At 49.4% G+C, this 22,327-nt stretch overlaps 1 protein-coding gene across 1 annotated transcript; it reads right to left on the bottom strand.

Annotated features, from left to right (window-relative positions):
* Positions 1-1,070: 1,070 nt before the first annotated feature.
* Positions 1,071-21,943, bottom strand: SLC6A1 (solute carrier family 6 member 1). Its single transcript, XM_007075461.3, has 15 exons — positions 21,702-21,943; positions 19,679-20,008; positions 19,141-19,272; positions 18,239-18,339; positions 17,034-17,143; positions 15,210-15,342; positions 12,257-12,391; positions 11,935-12,038; positions 11,489-11,613; positions 10,006-10,118; positions 9,461-9,592; positions 7,864-7,966; positions 6,178-6,278; positions 5,155-5,322; positions 1,071-3,262 (listed from the first exon to the last, which is right to left on the bottom strand). The coding sequence occupies exons 2-15, from the start codon at positions 19,914-19,916 to the stop codon at positions 3,158-3,160; spliced, it is 1,800 nt and encodes a 599-aa protein (XP_007075523.2). The 5' UTR covers positions 19,917-20,008; positions 21,702-21,943; the 3' UTR covers positions 1,071-3,157.
* Between the last annotated feature and the right edge of the window lie 384 nt (positions 21,944-22,327).

The raw sequence follows: 22,327 nt of genomic DNA, 5'->3' as shown, positions 1-22,327 counted from the left end.
CTGTCCATCACACATCCAGAGCTGGAAGCTCTGTGGAGGCACTGGCCTTCCCCAGGGCAGTACTTTACCTGCAGGTTCCAGGGAAGACGGCAAATGCAGGGCCCCCGTGTTCAACGAGCTGGAAAAAAGTGCCAATAAAGGTACTAGAGTATAAGGCTTTTCCTTCCTTCCGTGGTCTTTCTCTTGACCAGTCGTGGTGTTTTAGAATTTGCTACTTTATATCCTTCTAAGTAAAGGAAAATTTAACATCTAAATCTTCAGCAGACGATCTACTGTTCATCTTCATACTCCGCAAATGCCAATGGAAGAGCCCGTAACTTCTATGCGAATTACAGACTACGTATTTCAGAACTTGTACACGCACGTGCCTTTCATTCTTTCCAGAACAGGAGAAACACAAAACAGAGGTGTTTCGATTTCACCTCCTGAGGTGTGCACATGCGCCCATACCCCCAACTTCTGCTTTCTGATCGGGGAAAGAATGGGGTGCCGTATCTTTCCCTTCCCTTCCATGCCATCGTTTTCAGGGCGAGCAGTTGGCTCGTATGAAGAAGTGACTCAAGTAAGGAAGCATATGATGGGGTGCTGAGTGTTTCCTAGAGCCCTGCTGTCTTCCTTCTGGGTGGGAGGCAGCTTGCAGTTTAACAGAGAGTTGTGGCCTTTCAGAGCCCTGCTTATGAGTGAAAAAACCTCCCTTACGTAGCTCAGAGTCACTTTTTATTCACTCATTCCAGGGTTTTGGGAAGCCCAGCTGTATCTTTCTGGAGTTTTGAGCCCACATCTCTCTCCCTGTTGGGGAAAAAAGCAGTTTTGTGTGTATGTGTTGCTGTTCCAGTGAACGAGGCTCTTGTATCCACAATCCAAAGAACTGAAGGTCTGCCATCGTATATCATAGAACCTTTATTATTTTTCCTCTAAATTCTTAGAAACGTACATAACGCCCGTGCTCTAGTTATGACACCATTTATAGACATTTAAAATGCATCTTCATTTATAAATATTTTACATTTGGTCCATAGAACAGATAATTTTTCTAAATAATAGTGTAATTTTTTTTAAAACAGGCTCTGTATATAGTTTGAATATGTATATATTACATATATTTTTTTTATATAGAGATAGATTTACTTGATGTTCTGAGAATAAATCCTTATTGCAAAAAAAGCATATATGATAATACAATATCTTCTCCCCCAGGGCAAATACTAAAAAAAGGTACACATATTCACAGTTCTCACAGAAATTGTACGACACGGAATATTGTGCTATATAAGTAGGTTTGGATGGAAATCAGTTAGGGGATTTCTTGCCAAACATCTCAATTAGATTTGCTTACAAACATTAAGTACACTGCATTTATCTTGGAAAGACTTGGTCTTAGTTTCACATTGAAGGACAAAGAGAATGTCAGAAGTCTTCCTGCCCTTATTCTAAAGGAATTCACACAGGCTGGGGAGGTGGGACCATGAGACACAGTGAAGGGTTCCTTTCATCCTAAACCCTACAATGTAACAACACGTAAGCATCTTGATCATGGATTCACCAGTTGGCATGTGGGATGCCTTAGCAATGAGACTATTTTACAGATGACCTCAGGAAAAGGTCTGAGATTCCCTACACGTTACCAAGTAAGACCCTATATACCACGCGCGAGGATGAACGTATAGGTGTGTGCCTTTCTACGTGTACACGTACTTTTTGTTTTCTCTACAAGGATGTGCTTAATATTCTGAGGGTCATACCTTATTGCGAGAATTGGTATGCTGGTCACTGTCGGATGAGAATGACAAGAGATTAAAAAACCCACGGTCACAGTTAATTCACCATAATTATTAAGGATTAGTCGTAAAACACGATTTGTGAGCTAACTAGCTAAGGAGCTACGGGGCACAACATACAGTTTGCTACATGGGAACCCATCTTCCTGGCAAATGAGAAACGCTGAGTCACCGGAACTTGCAAGAAAGTGTCTTTGCCAGATTTGCTGTCCACCAGCACCAGCACCACCACCACCACCACGGAGCCCAGTTCCGGAAAGAAACAAATAGTACTTCTCGACGAAGTAGTTTAATCTTGGAAGCACTTTGGGGGGGTGGGGGTGGTCGGGGTTAACACTAGCTCCTCAGTTAGTGGGCTGGGGAGATTTTCCTGGCAGTGAGGGGATTCCCGCTGAGGAATATGAATGAAGAAGGCAGCATTTTGACTAGGGGCGGCAGTGAGGACACAGCAGAAAGGGGAGCCAGAAAGAGAACCGCATCCATTTTGACTCAAGGACAGACAAACCTTCGCCTTGATTTCCTCCGCACCTGATCTGCGTTCCATAAAATGGGGCAGCCTCAGAGAAACTGGGGCTCCTGATTAGGGAATTTCCCCAGAGGGACCTCAGGCCCCCAGAATGGCGATAAAAAAATCAATTGTGCTTGTGGCAGTTTTCCAAGGAGGGAGCGAGGGAGAGCTGGGCGGTCTGGAATGATGGCTGTTGGGCCAGGTGCAATCAGAATGGCCTGGCGGGAAGGGGGCAGGGAAGGACGCTCCACAGATTGCTGGAGATGCAGCTCAGGGAACAAGGATGGAGGTCCTCGGCGGGGGGGGGGGGTTGTTTTGTCCAGCTGCCTCGGGAAGGATAAACAAAAAAATGAAAGTAAGAGCTCTGCCGGCTCCCTGCTTCGTACAAGTGAGCTCTCCCTGGAAATCCCCATTATACGAAATGCCCTTTTCGTGTGTACAGAGCAGCGTTCTGACGGAACCGAACTCCTGCGAAGTCCGAGATAAGAGTCGTGGGTTTCGGCAGTAAGAGAACAGTCAGGAACATGACTAAAAGCCTCGAGGTGTGTGGCCACACCACACCACACTCTCAGGCAGGATGAAAAGGATTTATCACACAGTCACAAAGGCTGATTGCTTGATGCTTATGGGGCCCGGATTAAAAAGGTCACCAGCCTACAGGTGCTGGAGCCGTGGGGTATCTCTGCCCCTGGCGGGGCCCACCGGGGGTGTGACTGTCCCCCACCTCCCCTCTCTCTGCATGGTGATGATGTCTGGACTCGCCGTCACTCGAGGTAGGTTGAGACAGACGGTATCTTCAGACAGCAAGCGGTGGTCACGTTCAGCCAGGTCGGGGGGTGAGAGTGTCGGGTCGGGGAGCCGCCAGACGCCCCTAGATGTAGGCCTCTTTGCTGGCTGAGCCGCTGGCCTGGGGCTGCTCCGGGCCGTTCTCGGGGCGGACGATGTCTTCGCTGGGCTGGATCATGACCTGGATGCGCTGCGGGCGCCGGGGAGAATTTGGGCTGTGGGGGGAGGAAGACCGGCCGCTCCCTTCCCCCACCCCCCTTTCAGGTCTGTCCTGCCTGCCTGTTCTGCCTTCAGAGTGCCCCCCCAGACTCCAGCCTCACCCCCACATCCTCCATACTCTCCCATGTTCCTACCCGGGCCGAGTGGCATCTGTCACATTTGGGTTATTGTAATAGCTCCCCGCTGGCCCTCTCCCTGCCGCTCCTGCCCTCCCCACCACTTACTCCACTCCAGCCACACTGGTCTCCTCACTGCTCCTCAGGCACGCCAAACATACACCTGCCTCAGGGCCTTTGCACTCGCCCTGTCTAGTACATCCTTCCTCTCAGATAATTAGCTCAATCTCTACCTCCTTAGGTCTTGGCTCAGTGTTACCTTCTCAGCAAGGCCTTGCTCAGCACTCCCTAAAACCCCTTTCTACTTTATTTTTCTCCACAGTACTCATCCTTATCTAACACGTTTTTATTTTGTTAATTGTTGGTCTTCCTCTACTAGAATGTAAGCCCCAGGAGGGTGGGATTTTTGCCTATTTTTCTTACGGCAAAATGTGTCTCTAGCACTGATAATACTGTCACATAGTAGGGGTTCAATACGTATTTCCTGAATGGATGTCCCACTACCTTCTCTACACATATTCCCTGAAATCCTGTCCCTTCAGATAATGCACTGTCTTTAGAGATGCCCACCTCTGGGCCTTTGCACAGGCTGAGCTCCCCTCCTCAAATGCACTGCCTTTGCCTCTCTGCCACTCCAAGACCTGGCCGCCTTTGGGCACTCAGCAGAGGATTGTGGAAAATGAAAGCATTGGGCCTGGAGTTGGAAGAAGGGGCTGTAAGCCTCAGCTCCTCTAATGACTTAATGACTTACTGCAAGGGGTGGGGAAGTATTTTATCCCACCTGATCTCAGTTTCTCCATCTGTGAAAGGAGGAGCCTGGCCCAGGGGCTATGCACAAGCCTCCACCTTGTCCTCCTTAGGCCGCAGACCATAGAGCTCCCTCTTCTGGCTCTGATTGGTCTGGAAGGTCCATCTTAGTAGAAATAAGGTTGAGAACCACTGATCCCAGGCCCTCCACATTCTGATTATCCACTTCTCCTCAGTGAAATCTCAGCATGCAGTTACTCCATCAATATCTCTAGCACTTGGGTACTTGCAACATGCCCTTGTTTCACTTGAGAAGTCCATATAATTTAACAAAGAGCTGGTATGGGCCTAGAATGTGCTAGCAGGCCCCTGCTGAGGGCAGCATGCTTTACATTATCTTTCCTCGAGGGTAAGACCATGTTTTGTCTTTATCAAGCCCACAAAAGAGGTCTAGAGTAAGCCTTCAATACATCCGACCCTACCCTTCACCTGTTTCAAATCTTTGAGGCTCCCCTCTGCCCTCAGGAGAAAGTCCAAAGTTCTTGTCCTAATTTTCAAAGCCCTTCATGAGCCTGACCTTCTTACATGCCCAACCTCATCTCTTATCATCCCCTCTGCACCCCTCTCTACCATTCAGTCACAGTGCTCTGCCTTCAGTTCACCATATGCAGTTTATACCCCTAGGCCTTTGCAAATGCTTCCTTTCCATCCCCTTCTAGAAACATTCTTTCTGTGCTTCTACTTTTACCACTGGCTCATCCTTAGGCACTTTCTTAGCTATCTCCTCTTTCAAGAAGCCTTTCTTAACCCTCCCCAGCCCAGGCAGGGCTAACCCACCTCCTTGATTTACCCAAATCATGGCACTTCTAACACCCTATTGTCATTGGATATTGGCCTGTCTGTATCCTAACTAGACTGTGAGCTCCGCAAGGGTAGGGGGCTGTGCCCAGCACAGCAGGGTAAGGGGACTAGCAATCTAAAGGGTGTAGAAGGGGCTTACCTGCTTCAGAGAGCCCTTTAAGGTGAGGAACATGTAGGCCATGTAACCAGGGATGAGGACCATGGAAGACAGAGCCATGAGCCAGCCCACGCCCTGGCCCCACTTGGGGAAAACGTAGTTCCCCATGGTGAGAGGAGTCATCTGCACAGCGCTGAAAATGAACACGCCCTGGGGAGGGTGGAGGAGAGGGGATGGCGCACAGTCAGTCACCCAGATTGGACAATCGAGGCCTCTTTCTAGACCTTGAAGCTGATAGGTCCACTGACCACCTCCTTCGCCGTGAGGTTGACCCTCATAAGGGCCCAGTATCTTGGGAATCCTGCACCCAAGGCCACTGCTGGTACATAAGACATCTTTGTATAGAATAGAAAAAGGCACCCACTTCGGGAAGGACCGATAGCCAAAGGTTCCCTCTCGGTGACAACCAGCAGAAAATGGCAGTCCTTCTGGGAGGACCAGTTTGAAGTTGGTGCCCTCTCTGGGAGGACCCTTCCTCCAAGATAAGCAGCTTGGCAAGCAGAATGAGGACTGGAAATCAGCCTCTGGTCGTCCATCAGCCCAGTGTCTTTGTGCAGGACACAACATACAGAGTGGCCTAGCCCCCACCCCAAGGACTGGGGCAGCCCTCCTAGGCCTGCCCATGCCTCAGCTTCCTCCTGCCTAAGGCAATGAAGGATGCTGAGAATAAGAGGCCTCCCTTGGTTTGAGCTTCAGAATCGGGCCCGCCTGGTTTGAACGCAGTACCAACTAGCTGGGTGATGCTGGCAGGCTGAGCCTGGGTCCCTCAGCAGTAAAGCAGGCACAAGAATGCCTATTTTGCCGAGGTTTGTGAGGATGGTGTAATGTACCATGTAACGTACCACGGTACCATGCAGGGCACAAAGCAGATGCTCAGCAAATGGGAGGCAGTAGTATTATTACGGAATGGGCGCCTTTGCTTCCAGAAGTTTCTCTCTGGACCTGAGTGGCCCCAGGGCCTGGTCTGGCCTCACGCTAACAGGGCTGGTCAAGCCTTGTCCTTACCGCTACAATGATTGGGGTGAAGAAGGACCAGCAGAGTTTCCACCAGATGCAGGGCCTGGAGCCAACCATCTCTTGGATGTTGTCATAGAATCGGTTGACACCTGTGACATTTGGAGCAAGAGCAGCAGGGATGAATGAGCTCGAAGCCCCAATCTGCCACTTTCTTGCAGTATGACCACGGGTAAGTCACCTGACCTCTCGGAGCTTCCGCTTCTTTGTCTGTAACAGGGGGCTAATGCTCCCTGGGGTCCTCGCGATCTAAGCATTCAATAACCAACCCCCCCAGCGTGTGGGTTGTGTGGGAAAGCCAGGCACCTTCACATGAAAATACCCACCAACAAAAGGATATGCTCATAAAGATGTCCCCGCCTCTCTCAATGTCCCTCCCACCCAACAGCTAGCCTAGACATTTCTTCAAGGCTCTGCTGGACAGGGCGTTTTCCCATGATGATCTGATGCTATAAGCAACCGGGGACAGACTGCAAAGAAGAACCTCAAAGCTGGCAGAAAATCACAGGTGTCATGAAGTTCCCAAGACTGACATTGGGCATTGCCCGAATTCTAAGCAGAGCCACTGACCAGTGAGGATCTGACAGCATTAGGCCAGTTGGGAGTGAGGCGGGAGATGACAAGGAGGAGGAGGAGGTGAAGAAGGAACAGTGGCTATCAGGGACTAAGAGGGACCCAGGAAAACAGTTCAAAATCGTCTTGCTGTGATAATCAACGTGCAGGGGAGGATTACTTTGGACTATCACGTAGCGGGGTCTGGAAACTTAGGCCATAAAAAAAACACACACACACATAAAATCACTGTTTACTCCATTCTTTGTTCTAAGGTAGTGCATACCTTTAATTATAGCCCCATTTTTGTTACATATTTAACTTCAGAACTTTTTTTTGTAGTTTGTTTGTTTTAAGTAGGCTTCATGCCCAATGTGGAGCCCAACGTGGGGCTTTGAATTCACGACCCTGAGATCAAGACCTGAGCTGAGATCAAGAATCAGACGCCTAACAAACCGAACCACCCAGGAACCCCTGGTTTTACTTTTCTAGATAAAATCTCAAATGCTCTTATCCCAAAATTTATGAAGAAACTTTGGCTCCCATTTCCGACGAATGTATTTAACTGGTCTTATACCATCTTCTAAGCATAGAATCTCCTGTGCTAACTTCATCAGATTGTTGTAAGGACTAACGACAGTTGACCTTTGAGCAATGTAGCAGCCAGGGGCACTGATCCCCCAACATGCAGCCAAAAATCTGCATATAACTTCTGACTCTCCACAAACATAACCACCAATAACTTACTGCTGAGTAGAAGCCTTACCAATAACAGTTGACTAATACACATTTGGTATGTTCTATGCATTATGTACCGTGTTTTTACAATGAAGTAAGCTAGAGAAAACAAATGTGATTAAGAAAATCTGAAGGAAGAGAAAATACATTTATAGCACCGTACTATACTGAAAAAAGTATCAGAAAAAACACTGCACTATATTTACATGCAGAATAAGCAGACTGTGCCGTTCCAACCCGGGTTGTTCAAGGGTGAGTTGTAAACTAATGTATAGAAAGGGCTTGGTGTTCAAGTTGTCTTTGTTGAATGATAACTGAAGAAAGGAATGACTGACTGACTGAATGAATGAATGAGGGAGGGTAGGAGGAAGGAGAGTTGACACTCACCATAAAACCAGGAAATGGAGACACATTCGAAGAACACAAGGAAGAGTAGGCTCATGCCGCTGGCAGAGTAGTAATCAAACAGTTTGAAGACATAAATGCCTCCCTAAAAGAGGAAAAGTAGTAAGAGGGGGTCCACTTCCGGCCAGTGCCCAGGACACGCAGTTCACAGACCACATGGCCTTTGCAGTCTGGCCAGGTAAGTGTTAGACGATGCTGCAGGGAGAAGGCTTAAGGGAAGATTGAAAGAAGCATCGAGGGCCCAGTGACTGTGAGAGGAGGTGATCACTGCCTCCCTGGGAATTGGGAAGAAAATGTCTGGGGAAGAAAAACGTCCCATTCCTGGGAATGCTGGAGGACTGAGAGAGGAGCTGGTCATTAGAGCCAGCTCTCCACAAAGTTAAATCAGTTGTGCCTCTTCCCTGCTTAAAAACTTCCATGGATTACACAAGACATAAATATAACACATCAAAAGTTGAGAGATTAAAATACAATACAATACAATACAATACAATACAATACAATACAATACATTGCAATGCAATGCAGTACAATACAAAATACAAATGGCTTTGGACAGCAAGGTCCTGCATGATGTGGTTCTGCATCCCCAACATCTGTCCCCTCACTCCCTCTGCTCCTCAAACTTACCAAGCCCATGCCCACCTCAGGACGTTAGCACCTGCTATGCTTTATTCCCCCAGCTCGATCTTCCCCTGGCTGTCTCTTCCTTATCATTTGAGTTTCAGCTCAACTGCCACTTCCTCAGAGGGCCCTCTCCTGACTACTCTGTCTGAGGTAGCATCCCTCCCACTCTCACTGGTCATTCCCTGTCCCACTGCCCTTTTTTGGGGGGGGGCACTAAACACTCTCTGAAATGATCTAATTTGTATGTCAGTCTTGCCCACCCAAGTGTAAGCCCCAAGAGAGCAGATACTGTGTCTGTCACGTTAACTGTTGAATCTCCAGTGTCCTGCTAGGCCCACGGTGAATGTTTAACAACTATGGAGGAATAAAGGAATAAATGAACAATATTCTGGGAATGAGCTATATTTGAATCCAGGGGTAGTTTTGCCAATCATAAAGCAGACCCACAGGGCTGAGCTCATGGCTTTAGGGTCATTTATATTTATTGTACAATTCATCAGCTATATGTATGCCTTCTGACTAGACCAGGAGGGCCTTGAATGCAGACAGGAGTGCTCATTAATATCGATAGAAAAAAGAAAAGTGGGAACAAGAAGAAGAGACAGTATTGATGTCAAAGGCTCAACTCGAGCTCGACTCTCCAGTTAATTTTTGTGAGTTTTTAAAAACACAGTCTCTGTATCCCTTCCTCCAGGAAGCAGTCCTGGGTGCCCCTGGCTGGGGTACGGGCTGTATTCTCTAGCTGTGTCTTATCATTTCTAACTCAGTGTGTGTGTTTCCCACCATCCCACCCTAAGGGCGGGGACCCTGTCTGACCCACTGCTGTGTGTACAGGGCTTGGAACAGAGATGGTGCTCAACGAAAAGACGAAGGGTGACATAGTACAAGGTTGGGGTGGAGAGGACCTGGAAGTGGCTGCACCAGAGGCGAGCCACGTGCCCAGTGAGCTCACCTGGGTGATGTTAGAGAGGCCAATCAGGTAGGACACGATGCAGACGGCAGCAATGAAGAGCTCCCTGCGGTTGCGGAGAAGTCTGGGATACTCGTCCACCAGGGCCGTGATAAAGCCCTCCACGGTGCAGAACTTCAAGGGGGTCAAAGGTCAGCCACATGCAGCGGACCCCAGCCCCAACCCACCCAAAACCTGACTCTCTGGGGCAAGACCCAAGGGGTCCGGCAATGTCGGGATAGCAGGGCTAGGAGGGCCCCAGGATCCAGGCCTGATTCTGCCTCTGCCTCTTTGTGACCCTTCCCTCTGGACATCAGTCCAGGGAACTCGCCGGGGTCCTTTCCCTCTGGACATCAGTTTCCCCATCTGGAAAATGGGGAAAGTGGATGAGCTGATCCCTGAAGTCTCATGTGGTGGAACAGGCTAGGGGTCTGAAACTCTTGACCATCTTCCTGGGGGCCTGAGACAATGGCCTCCTCTCCCTGCTTATTCCCAGACCCACAAAGCTGGCTGGGGGCTCTTCAAAGTGCCAGGGAGGCCATCCTCACCTGGCTGTCAATGCCCAGCATCAGCAGCATTGAGAAGAAGAGGATGGCCCAGAGGGGAGAGATGGGCAGCTGGGTCACTGCCTCCGGGTATGCCAGGAATGCCAAGCCAGGGCCTGTGGAGTGAAGGGTAAAAAATAAAACAAAAAAAAGGTACTGAGCCCCTACAGCATACCCAGCACACTACCCACGTTCTGAGTTTTATTGCATTTCATCTTCAGAGTAAACTTTTGGGTGAGTGTCGTCAGCCCCCCTTTTCCTAGATGAGGATACAGAGTGCGTGTGGGCAGGGGAGGGAGTAGGGTTATGTCTGGAGGCCAGGGTGCCAGTGAGATGAAATGAGGGACTTTGGTGGCTTGACCAGCAGTGGGGACAGTGCGGGTGCAGAGAGATGACCCGATGGAGAGATAGTGAGGAGGTGGAAAGGGCAGGTCCTGGTATTGGCTGGTTTGTGGAGTGAAGGTGAAGGAAGGGTCCAGAATGATGCTGGGGCTGTCCTGGCTCCTGGACGGTGGTACCTTTGGGGAGCACAGGGAAGGAGAAGGCTTAAAGAGATCAATATTGTGTTTGAGCGTCTGGGTAGGGGGTAGTCAAGAGATCAGGGGAAACCTTAGAAGGAGAAGGAAAGAAACTGTATCCTCCCTGGGTCTGGCTCAGGAAACGGGGGTGGCGGCTGGGGAGTCCCAGAGAAACGAGCTGGCCATTGGAGGGAAGATGACATCAGTGGAGAAAGTTCCTTTCCACATGACCAGCCCAGTTCTCCATGATTGAGAAGATGCCTCCCTGAGCCTCAGGGCCTCTGTTGTGTACACAGTGGGGCCCTCATCTCACTGCTTTCTTGGATGAGTAGGGAGGTGAGGGTTGCCTGGGGTTCTCCTGGGACCCTGCAGCACTGATGACTGTGTGGTGAACAGAGTGGGTACAGCCTGCTTGGTGAGGACGTGTTTGGCAGTGGGACAAAAGCAAAGATTCAGGCACTTTGTGTCAGGGTGGTGAGCATGTCTGAGTTGGAACAAGGTTTATATCCCAGGGGGCAAGAAAGAGTCTGTCTCCTCCCTGCAAAAGGCAGCATTGTGCTTGGAAGAGCCAGTATGGTCACGGGATTAAGAGCCCAGGGTTCTTGATCGGCTAGGTGGATGTTCAATTCCAATTCCACCACTTTTCTAGCTGGAGAACGTGGTCCATGAGCCTCAGTTTCCTCACCTAGTAAATGGGATAACAAAAGTGTCCACTCCGTCGTGTTGGAAAGTTTCAGAGAGGCGTCCCAACTAAAATGCTCCGTGCCCTGCCTGGCACATAGTGATGCTCAATGCCAGGGAGCCCACACACCACACTCATCCCTGTCTCCAGGCCTGTGTACTGGCTCTTCCCTCTGCCCGAAGGCTTGTCCCCAGGCTGCTGCTGGTGATGTTGACGATGGCCACAGATGCCGCGCGTTATCCCCTCCCACCCCAGGAGCCCGTGCCCTCCAATGGGCGGCCCGAACCTGAGGCCGCCACATCAGCAATGGACCTCTTGGTGACATGGGCCATGAAGCCCACGATGGAAAAGATGACAAATCCTGCGAACATGCTGGTGCACGAATTGATACAGCAGACAATGATGGAGTCCCTGCAGAGAGGAAAGGGCGGAGTCAGTGAGGGTGGGGCTGGTCAGGAGGCGAGCTAGGAGCAGTGGTTAGGAGGGCTGAGGGCTGAGGGGCAGGGGCAGAAAAGGATGCCTGGGAGAAGGGCCACAGGGCAGGTGCCCCCACCCCATCCCAGGGAAGGGGTGGAAGAGGAAGGAGTGGCCACAAAGGAATCGGCTTAGAGAGGAGTGGAGCTGAAAGTAGAGATAGGCCAGGGGGCGTAGTCTGTACGGGGGCGTGGTCACGTGCAGGCTTGACCTTAGAGAGGCGTGGCCGGGAAGGAAGGGGCTCTTGGGCTCCCGCACCTGTAGACATTGTTGTGGAAGGAGTTATAGCTCCCGAGAGCGATCAGGGATCCCAGGCCCAGTCCATAGGAGAAGAAGATCTGGGTTGCCGCATCCAGCCACACCTATAAGTGGATGATCAAAAACTAGTCAAAATTATAATCATTGCCACAGTGCCCCATGGCCTTTTACACGTGGTAACCAGCTCTACCTGGCAACCATCTTGGTTTCCATGAGGGATAGAGAGGTACAGGAACTTTTCCTAAAGCTGGTAAACGGTGGCTCAGGACTCAGGTGGGCCCTTCACCCGGCCAGAGGGGCGGGGCCCTGGGAAGGCACTCACCTCAGAGTCGGACAGCTTGCGGAAGTTGGGCGTGATGTAGAAGAGGATGCCCTCCTTGGCCCCGGGCAGCGTAACTCCACGGAAGAACAGGATGATCAGCATGATGTACGGATAGGTGGCGGAGAAGTAAACCACCTGGGAGAAGAGTTGGCAACAAGGTCGTCACCCCCACTCCAGCGCGCCCATTCTTCCCCTCCCCCCACTTCACCTACATCAGTATCTCCTGTGGCCCTGGGCTTACTTCCAGTTCATCTTCCTCCAGGAAGCCTTCCTGGATTCCTAACTGGCTGTGTTTGTCCACTTTTCTGAAGCCTCTCCTTGGAGTATGAACCAACCAGCTCAGCACCTGGAGTTTCCTTCCCTCGACCCCTCCTTTATTTTTTGACTTTTGTCTAAATTGTTCAAGTACAATATGGTGTCAGGAAAATTTTACACACACACACACACACACACACACACACACACAAATTTCCCTTCAACAGCTCCTAGAATTTAAGTTACATGAAGGAGAGGACTTGTCTTGTTCAGTTCTGTTTTCCCAGTGCCTAGAACGGCCCATGGTATATAAGAAACACTCAATAAATGCCTAGTACATAAAAGCATGGGGGTGAACATTTTAATGTTCATCTTTTGAGAATTTGCTTTGCATATATGATCACATTTTCTTACAAAGTGATGCTCAAATTATGTACTTGCATCTTCATTTAACATGTTTAAAATTCAAAAACACAGTACATACAACTTTATTTCTTTACTAAAAATTGCTTTATTGTCTCTTAAAAATGCGATCTTTAATTATGCAGAATAGTCCCTCAGAAGGCTCTACCATCCTTTTTAAAGTTTCCCCTACTGTTATCCATTTATGTGAATGTCACTAACTTTTTTATGCATTTTATATGAATGTCACTAATACAACATTGGACACCCCTATATATAAAACTTTGTCCAGAAAATTATTATACCACTCTTGGGAAAATTTTGTAGAAGTAGAATTATTGACTAAAAAGGGATAAATTTCTCAATGGCTTGTGATCCATATTGCTCAATTACCTTCCAGAAACCGAACTTTGTCCAGCATTTCAGAGCGCACCTTCCCCACAAAGGTGCCAGCACTGAGTATAATCATTAAAAAGTATGTGGGTTTTTTTTTTTGCCAAATTGATAATCAAAAGACTGATGTCATTGTCTGAGATTACACTTCTTTGTCCGCTGTTGTGAAAGAGCAGTTTTCAAATTCAATAACCCTTGTATTTCATAGTTTCATTTCCCGCAATGGATCTGAGATTCTTCAGGGTTAGGAAAGGCAGCCATAATCCACTAGAAACACCACTGTACTCGGAATTAGGAAAAAGGAATTTGAAACATCTGCAGCACCTATAAGCTGTGTGACGTTGGATCAATTTCTTATCCTCTCTGAACCAAGAATTTTCCTGTCTGGAAAATGGATACAATCAACCTGCCTACTCAGAGGACATACAACATGCTTAATATATATTGCCTAGGTCTTACACTTTAATCTGTCTTCCATGTTCAGAATGGAGTCAGGTATACACTAGGTGCTTAATAAGTGTTTACTGATGGATTGGATGACTCACTCAAAAGATAACTGATATCATGGATTGTCTACATGGTATATGGTATATGGTGGCTAGGCATATGCTACATATTCTGCATAGATTATTCTCCTCAGTCTTTATGACAACCCTGTAAGGTACTATTATTGTATCCATTTAACAGATGAGGAGACTGAGGCACAGAGAGGTGAAATAGATTGCCCGAGCACACACAGCTAGGAATCAGGGGCCTGAGATTCAAGCTGAGCTCTATTTCTTCCAGTGCCTTTAGCCCCTACATTCTTCTGTTTCTTAAAAACGGGATGGGAGACACCTGTGCCCTCCTCCTGACTGCCTAGTCTAAGGACACATTCGAGAGGTTTTGACACTGGATTTGGAACTGAGAACCTGGTAGGTCCAAAGGTCCCACCAGACTGGAATTGGTGAGTTTTTCATCACCTGCACTCATGCCCAAGCATGGAATTTGTTAAGGTTCTGTTTTGCTCACATCAGCTTAGGTAGTCTGGACCTCCCTGCTCTTGCCTGATTCAGTTCAAATCCCTTCTCTCCCTTACTTGCTATAAGAACTCAGACAGGTCTCCTCTAAGTTCCCTTCAGGCTAGGGCCAGTGACAGGCTGAGCCATCTTCTGTCCCTGGACTCCTGGGGTGGGGCTTTAAGGAGAAAGGAATGGGAGTGAGGCCAGTCCCTTACCCCTAACTTGATTGGTGAGCTCCCCAGATGTCCCCAGGATGGACCTCCCCGCCCCTCCAAGCTTGACCTGCTCTGCCCTTGCCAATAACAAAAACAAAACAAGTACAATTCCTCTCGCTAGCTGAGAGCTTTACAAAATCATCATCCCATTTGATTTTCATGACAAACCAACAGATAAGCCCCATTTTTTAAAGAAGGAAATGGAGTTTCAGAGCAGTGACCTGTCTAAGGTCACCTAGCCAAGTAAACAGGGAAGTTGGGATCTAAACTCAGGACTGTTCCAGAACAGGGCCTGAGTATTTAACCATTCATTGATCCATTTCTGATGCTCCTCAAAGGCTGGGATGTGGAATATTCATCTCTGGATCACCCTACAAGGCCTGGCTCAGTGGAGATGTGCGGGGACAGTTTGTTCAATGGTCCTTGAGCAAAGTTTACCACGTGTTTTGTCATGGCTCTGTGTAACTGTCTGACTTGCATTGTGGTATGTAATCCTCAGAGCTGCCCAGAAGGTAGGTAGTGTTATTATTCCCATTTTACAGGAAAGGAAACCAAGGCAGAGGGAGATGAAGAGAACTGCTTCACTCCAGGTTCGACGGGATTCCTTGAGGTGCAGACTCCTTGCCCAGAGCAGAAATCCCCTTGTAGATCTGTCCCCTTCTGGTCCCCACTGTGCACAGGCCTTACCTTTCCAGTCCAGCCAACACCCTTCCAGATACAGAAATACACAAGGATCCAGGCGATGGCCAGGGTGATGGCCAGAGGCCAGCGGATCTGACCTGGCTTATCTAGCCCGTCTGTCATCTGATGCATATTCCGCCTGGTGGAACAGTGGAGAGAGCAGAAAGTCACGTGGGAGCTGGAGTGACCTGGGGGTACCCAGGGACTGAACACAGATGACATCCTCCACTGGGACTGTGCTGACATCTGTGGTCACTGAGATCCAGGAGCTGGCTGGAGACCGTGGGGTCCATTATACTAATTGGCAGAGAGTGTGCTATTTGCTCAAGGGACCTGCCGGAACCTTAGTCTGGCCACCCTTATTGCTCACCATGGCTGCAGTGCCCTCCTAGCTAGACCCTCACCTTCATTTTTGCTCTGTCCCCACTCCCTTCTAGCCCCAGAGGCCCTTCTAAGTGGTACATCTGATCGTATCACTCACCTGCTTAAAACCCTACAGTGAATAGCTCTTTACTTCCTCAGCATGAAGCCCAGCCTCCCCCAGGCTGACCTTGCAAGGCCCTTCTGGGCTGGCCCTACTTTTCTCTCCAGTCTCAGCCCCCCCTGAAGCCCCTCAAATGCTCATCAGCCTGGACGACTCCCATCCCCTCACCTGTGCCTGGCTTGCGCTCACCTGCCTCCAAGCCTTCATGCATTCTCTTCCTCCTGCTGACACCTGTCCTTCCTATGTGGTTTTCATCCTTAGATGTCACTCCTCACCTGGGCTGGTCCAGGTACCAACTTGGGGCACCTCTAGCCTCCCGTGCATCCCCCCCTCTTAGCCTTGCTCATCTGGTGTTACGACTGCCTGTTTGCTTATGTTTGCCATGCCTCTAACCACACTGCACACAGTAAGCACTCAAGAAATGTTTACTGAATAAAGGGCTGAATGCAGTCCGGAATGGGTATGTGGCAGATGCTGGAAAGAAGCAGAAGCCAAAGAATCTAATTTTATTTGTAAGGAGACCAACCTAGCCAAGGACATTTCTGCACAAAGACTAGCATCACGTGTTCTGACACCTCCTGAGAACAGTTCCTCCTGGCAGCTTATCTAAGGTGCTGTGGAAACTTCCAGAGTGCTCCCAGACCCTTTCAAGCTACCCAACACAAATGCCTCCTTCATGCCAAAGAGATTTGGATCCCAAGGCCCCTTTTAGTAAAATCAATATCCCAACACACAATCTATGATGTGCTCTCCTGAAGATACAATCAGCACGGCCTTCAGTATGTACCGTGTGTGTATGTGTGCATGTATGTGTGTGTGTGTGTGTGTATGCATGTGTGTGTGTGTGTGTGTGCATGTGTGCCTTTAGTCCAAACAACTCTGGGATTCTAAGTAGACTGGACTGGTTTTCAGGATGAGCTGGGATTTTGTTGGCCTCTCCTGGCAATTCTCCTTGTCCTGTGCTGGTTACTCCCTTCCGAGGGCTCACTCTTCACCCTTGTCCATTCTGTTCTGTGCCCCAGGAGGCTGGCTGCTATGCCTATATGGCTGGCTCCCTTGTCCTCTGGCTTCTAGCTAGGTTTGACCAATGGCAGGAGCCACTGGTCAGGAGGAGAGAGAAGGCAGGAATTCATTCTCTGTACTGAAGCAATTCATTCTCCCCAGTTTGTAACTAGTGGCCCTTTCCATGGCCCAGCTCTCTAGGAGGGAGAAAGGGACTTCACTCTCCCTCGCTTCCCCCTCAGCCCTGCACACATCATCAGCTCCCATCACCCTTTTGAGGGTGCCTCTGTCTCCTGCTGGCCCTGGCTGATAGGCACCCCTGTCACCGATGGCCCCACACTTACTCCCAGAACTCTACCACGGCGCTGGTCATGTTGGTGGTGTTGACGACGCTGTAGTTGGAGAAGCAACGGTCTGTGTTCCAGGGGTTGTCACACTGTTTCCACGGCAGCGTCTGCAAAGGCACAGGGGCATGGACAAACACAACTGAGCCCCCAGGGGATGGCAACAGTGGTCCCAGCGTACCTTGTCCATCCTCACAGTCCCCCGAGCCTCCTCATAGCCATCCATTACCTCGCCTCCCCTCTTCAACAGCTCTCAGGTGCAGGTCATGTTGAGATCCCCATTTTAGAGATCAGAGAGGGGCAGCAACTTGTTCGAGATCGCACAGCTCCTAAGTGTCAGAGCTGAAACTTGAACCTTGATCATATCCCTTTGAAAACCAGCTTTCTGAGCGGCACCACAATATCTTGTGTGTTCATCTGGGGGCCGCTTCCTAGCTATGTGACCTTGAGTAAGAGATCTCGCCTGTTTGACCCTCTGCACACTGATGTTAACAGTGAACACTTTACTGTACTTGTTCTTTGTGAGGTATAATCCTAAGCCTTTTGCACATATTTACTCCTTAATCCTCACAACAACTCTATGAGGCAGGTTTCCTTTCTACCTTCATTGTATAAATGAGCACTGTGGCTCAGAGAGGTTAAGTTTCTTTCTCGAAGTTGCACAGCTGGTATATCCTGGGGTCAGGATTGGAACCAAGGAAGTCTGGGTCTGTATGAAATGAGCTAACAAAAGCCACCTTAAGAAGGGTGTCAAGGGGCGCCTGGGTGGCTCAGTCAGTTAAGCGTCCAACTTCGGCTCAGGTCACGATCTCACGGTCCGTGAGTTCGAGCCCCGCGTCGGGCTCTGGGCTGATGGCTCAGAGCCTGGAGCCTGTTTCCGATTCTGTGTCTCCCTCTCTCTCTGCCCCTCCCCCGTTCATGCTCTGTCTCTCTCTGTCTCAAAAATAAATAAACGTTAAAAAAAAAAAAAGAAGGGTGTCAAGAGGAGTAGATGTTAGCCCCCATGAAGCACCTGGCTCAGTGGCTGGCCCAGAGCAGCTGTTGGTTCATGGTGCTACAACTTGCAGGGAGACAGGGACCACTGAACATAAACCACACCCTCCACCCAAGGAACAGCACTGTGAGCAGAAAGGTAGTCCCAGCAGACAGAGAGCAGGCTCTGGGTCTGGCTCCTTCTGGAGGGGGCGGTGCAAGGGTCCACTCACTGTGGTGAAGGAATTGTACAGGTAGTAGATGGCCCAGGAGATGATCACGATGTAGTAGATGTTCAGCCAGAACGACAACACAGCAGCAGCAAGGCCCACACCTGGGAGTGGACACGCCAGCATGACATTTCATAGAATAATTACATGGGGCGCCTGGGTGGCTCAGTTGGTTGAGCGTCTGACTTCGGCTCAGGTCATGATCTCATGGTCTGTGAGTTTAACCCCTGCATCAGGCTCTGTGCTGCCGGCTCAGAGCCTGGACCCTGCTTCGGACTCTGTGTCTCCCTCTCTCTGCCCCTAACCCACTCGCATTCTGTCTCTGTCTCTCTCAAAAATAAATAAACATTAAAAAAAATTATAACTGTCCAGTGAGTGCCATTCTTATCATTTTCCATGATGCCCACCAGCTCACTGGCCCTTGGAGACAGGTGTTATTGAGGCACTGAGGCTAAGAGAGAATTAGGAACTTAGCTAAGGTCACACACATCTGGCAAGTGGGAACTTGGGTCTGCGGCCCAGCACTGGCTGGTTGCAGGTGGGGCAGGAGTCTGAGCTTGCCAGGCAAGAATGCTTCTCCACATATCTATCTGAGTGTCAGGCACTGAGTAAGGAAGCAAAGAAAATTGCACCAGCCCTGGCTAGGGAAATAAATTCACAGGACAGCAGGCTGGTGGGGGGGGGGTGGCCTCTGCACTGGGCACTCCTGTCCACCTCCCTCACCCTAGATTATAGTCAATGCCACCATCTATCACCTAGCTCCTTGTGAGGGCTCCACTCTGCTCAGAAGCGAACCGAGCAGGTCCCCCTCTCCAGTGGGGATGGAAGTGCCGGGAAGGGCCTGGTTTCACCATAGTTCTGTGGGCAGGAGCACCAGCACATGGCCCCCCACTCTGCAGACTTACCCTTGAACATGGGGGCCAGCTTCCACACCCCCAGGCCCCCGATGGATGTGTATTGGCCCAGGGAGCACTCCAGCAGGAAGAGAGGGACCCCCGCAAAGATAAGGGTCAGGAAGTAGGGGATCAGGAAGGCCCCTGTGGGGTTGAGAAGAGAGACGCTCGTGACCCCAAGGCTTTGGAGAAGCCCCGGTCAGAGGGAGCATCACGGCAGGGCATTTTCGGGTCCCGGCCATGATATCCTTACCCTCTGCCTCAAAAGCAGCACCCACAGCCAAACTGAGGTCCAAGGATGTCCTTTGCTCAAACTATGTCCCCCGTTCTTTGCAAAATGAAGAGGTGAACTTTTTGGTGGTGTTAACAAAGGACACTTGTCCTTTTGGGAATCTTTTGGTTAAGGGACAAGAAACAGGAAATGGGGCCTGGTACTCCCTTTGGAGTCTTTAGGGGACCCCTTCCCCTGAGTTTGCCCCAGAAAACGCCCAAGTGTGACACTCTCCAAGGGGTCCAGGCCCGGCTGGGAGGTTGCCAGGCCAGCACCTACCACCTCCGTTTTTGCCGCAGAGATAGGGGAATCTCCAGACGTTGCCCAGGCCGATGGCATAGCCCACACAGGACATGAGGAAGTCGAAGCGGCCCTTCCACGTGTCCCGGTCTGGAAGGTCCGCTGCCTTCTTCTGCACCTTGACCACCAGAGTTTTGGGCTTGTCATTGGCCACAGGGGCCTCGCTGACCTCCGTGGAGATCTGCCCATCGGCCACCTTGCTGCCATTGGTCGCCATGTCTCGGAGTTTGGACACAGAGGTCCTGGCAGATGGACGTGCGATGTCGGCCCCGGTCCACGCGGACAGCAGTTTTGCGGCTCAAGGTCACCCTGGGAGAAGAGAGGGGTGGGGTAATAGGCACAGAAGGGTGGCAAGATCCTGGAGTTGCCCCAAAATTACAAAAATAAAATAACCCCAAACAACCTAGGAGCTGGAGAAGGCTCTCTCATAAGCCCTCTTTCTCCTAGAGGAAGGGCAGTACCCTTTGTTTCTAGACTTGTGCGTGGGGATGTGGTGTCTTCATAGCTCCTGAGCTAACGTCAAACCTGCATCTGCGTCACATGCCCTCATCATGGGTCTTGCTCAGAAAAGAAAACCGAGGAGACCAAATATTCAGACAGAAATATTAAGTGTTCCTCATCTTTGCCTCGTGGGGTACAACTAGATTTCTCATTCCCTGAGGTCATAGTAACCATGACCAATGTAATGGTGGGGCTTAACCATGGGCTGGAACAGGGAGGTGACCCAGTACAGGTGGTGAGTGAAGGCGGTATATAAGCACAGACTCTCATCATCACAGTCCTCTTTCACATTTGAGCTGTGTGACTTTGAGAATATTTTTTAACCTTTCTAGACCCTGCTCTCCTGATCATTTAAACTGAGTTATGATATGCACCCCAATGTTTATAGCAGTGCCATCAACAATAGCCAAAGTATGGAAAGAGCCCAAATGTCCATCTACGGATAAATGGATAAATAAAGAACACACACAATGGAGTATTACTCGGCAATCAAAAAGAATGAAATCTTGCCATTTGCAACTACGTGGATGGAACTGGAGAGTATTATGCTAAGTGAAATTAGTCAGAGAAAGACAAATACCCTATGACTTCACTCATATGAGGACTTTATGATACAAAACAGATGAACATAAGAGAAGGGAAGCAAAAATAATATAAAAACAGGGAGGGGGACAAAAACATAAGAGACTCTTAAATACACAGAACAAACTGAGGGTTACTGGAGGGGTTGTGGGAGGGGGCAGGGGCTAAATGGGTAAGGGGCATTAAGGAATCTACTCCTGAAATCATTGTTGCACTATATGCTAACTAACTTGGATGTAAGTTAAAAAATAAATTTAAAAATATATTAAAAAATTGAGTTATGATAATAGTATGTCCTTCATTGGGCGGTTGTTCTTTGCTTATTCAATGAGGACCCTGCACCTGGCAAATGGTGGGGACTTGTTACTATTTTCTCAGCAACCCCAAGCCTGGCCACGCTTCCAAGTTCTTTGCGAAACTCTGTAACGATGCAGATTCCCAGGTCACACGCCAGATGTCCCACATCAGAATCTCAAGGAGATGCATCCTGAATCCATACATTTAACAAATTCTGCAAAAGGAGATTCTTATGCTGGGAGCCAGTCCCAGCCATCAGTTGAAGAAGGACCACTAGTTTACATGACCTCTCTGACCCAAGATATATCCCACCTACACCCTGCACTCTCCTTACCTCTTTAGTTCCAGAGGCAGCGTGGGGTAGAGGACAGTGTATGACGTTGGGCTCGGTCCCATCCTGGATTCAAATCTCCAGTCTGCCTTTTACAAGCTGAGTGACCCTAAGCACTGTTTTTTATTGCTCTAGCCTCAGTTTCTTCATCTATATAATGGGAGTAATCTTATCTAGCCTGTAGAAGGGTGGCAAAACTAAGCTTTAATAGCTGTAAGAGTACTTTTCACCTGACTGGTTTACAGAGAGAACTCCACAAATGGTTGTAATGATTTTGGTTACAGATGTTACCTGATGATTTTCAGTGGTGCGTCAGCTCCAGAGCAGTGCCCTCTGCAGCCCCTGGGTGGGATCCTGAAAAGCAGACATGAGGAGGGACCCTGGTGAGCTGGCAGGCAGTGGCTAATGGGCAGCCCTGGGGGGAGAGCGGCAGGGGTGCAGGAAGCCTCTCTCTGAGCGCCCCTGCCAGGTGACCATGTGAGTCCATGCAGTGTGGTGCTGGCCACGGGGCACTGGGAACATGCTGGAAGGGGCCTGCTGCCATCTCAGGACCTTGCCTTGAGGGCAAGGCAAGGATGTCACTCCATCATTTTATGAGAAGGAAAAGAGAAGGCGACAGAGAGGACGCAGCTCCTCAGGGCCCAACTGGGAGCCAGCGAACCCAGCTGAGATTTTTCTCCATCCTCCAACCAAACATGCAGAAATGTTGTAAAAGACCACCTTAAGAACACGAGAGACGGTACCTTGTTTTATGGAGTGAAAGACGCAGACCTCAAAATAGTTCATTTAGTATGATCCTAATTTTGCCCACTCCCCACCCCCAAATCTGTTCATTAAAAAAAAACCCTCTAAAACCCAAGGGATATATCCTAAGGTATTCACAGTGATTAGTTTATAAGAGTCATTTTTATTTCCTT

Source organism: Panthera tigris, chromosome A2 (genome assembly GCF_018350195.1).
Source record: "Panthera tigris isolate Pti1 chromosome A2, P.tigris_Pti1_mat1.1, whole genome shotgun sequence".
In the NCBI taxonomy this organism is placed as follows: Eukaryota; Metazoa; Chordata; class Mammalia; order Carnivora; family Felidae; genus Panthera; species Panthera tigris.
Note: the sequence above shows the minus strand (reverse complement) of the source record. Positions and strands in the feature narration are given on the sequence as shown.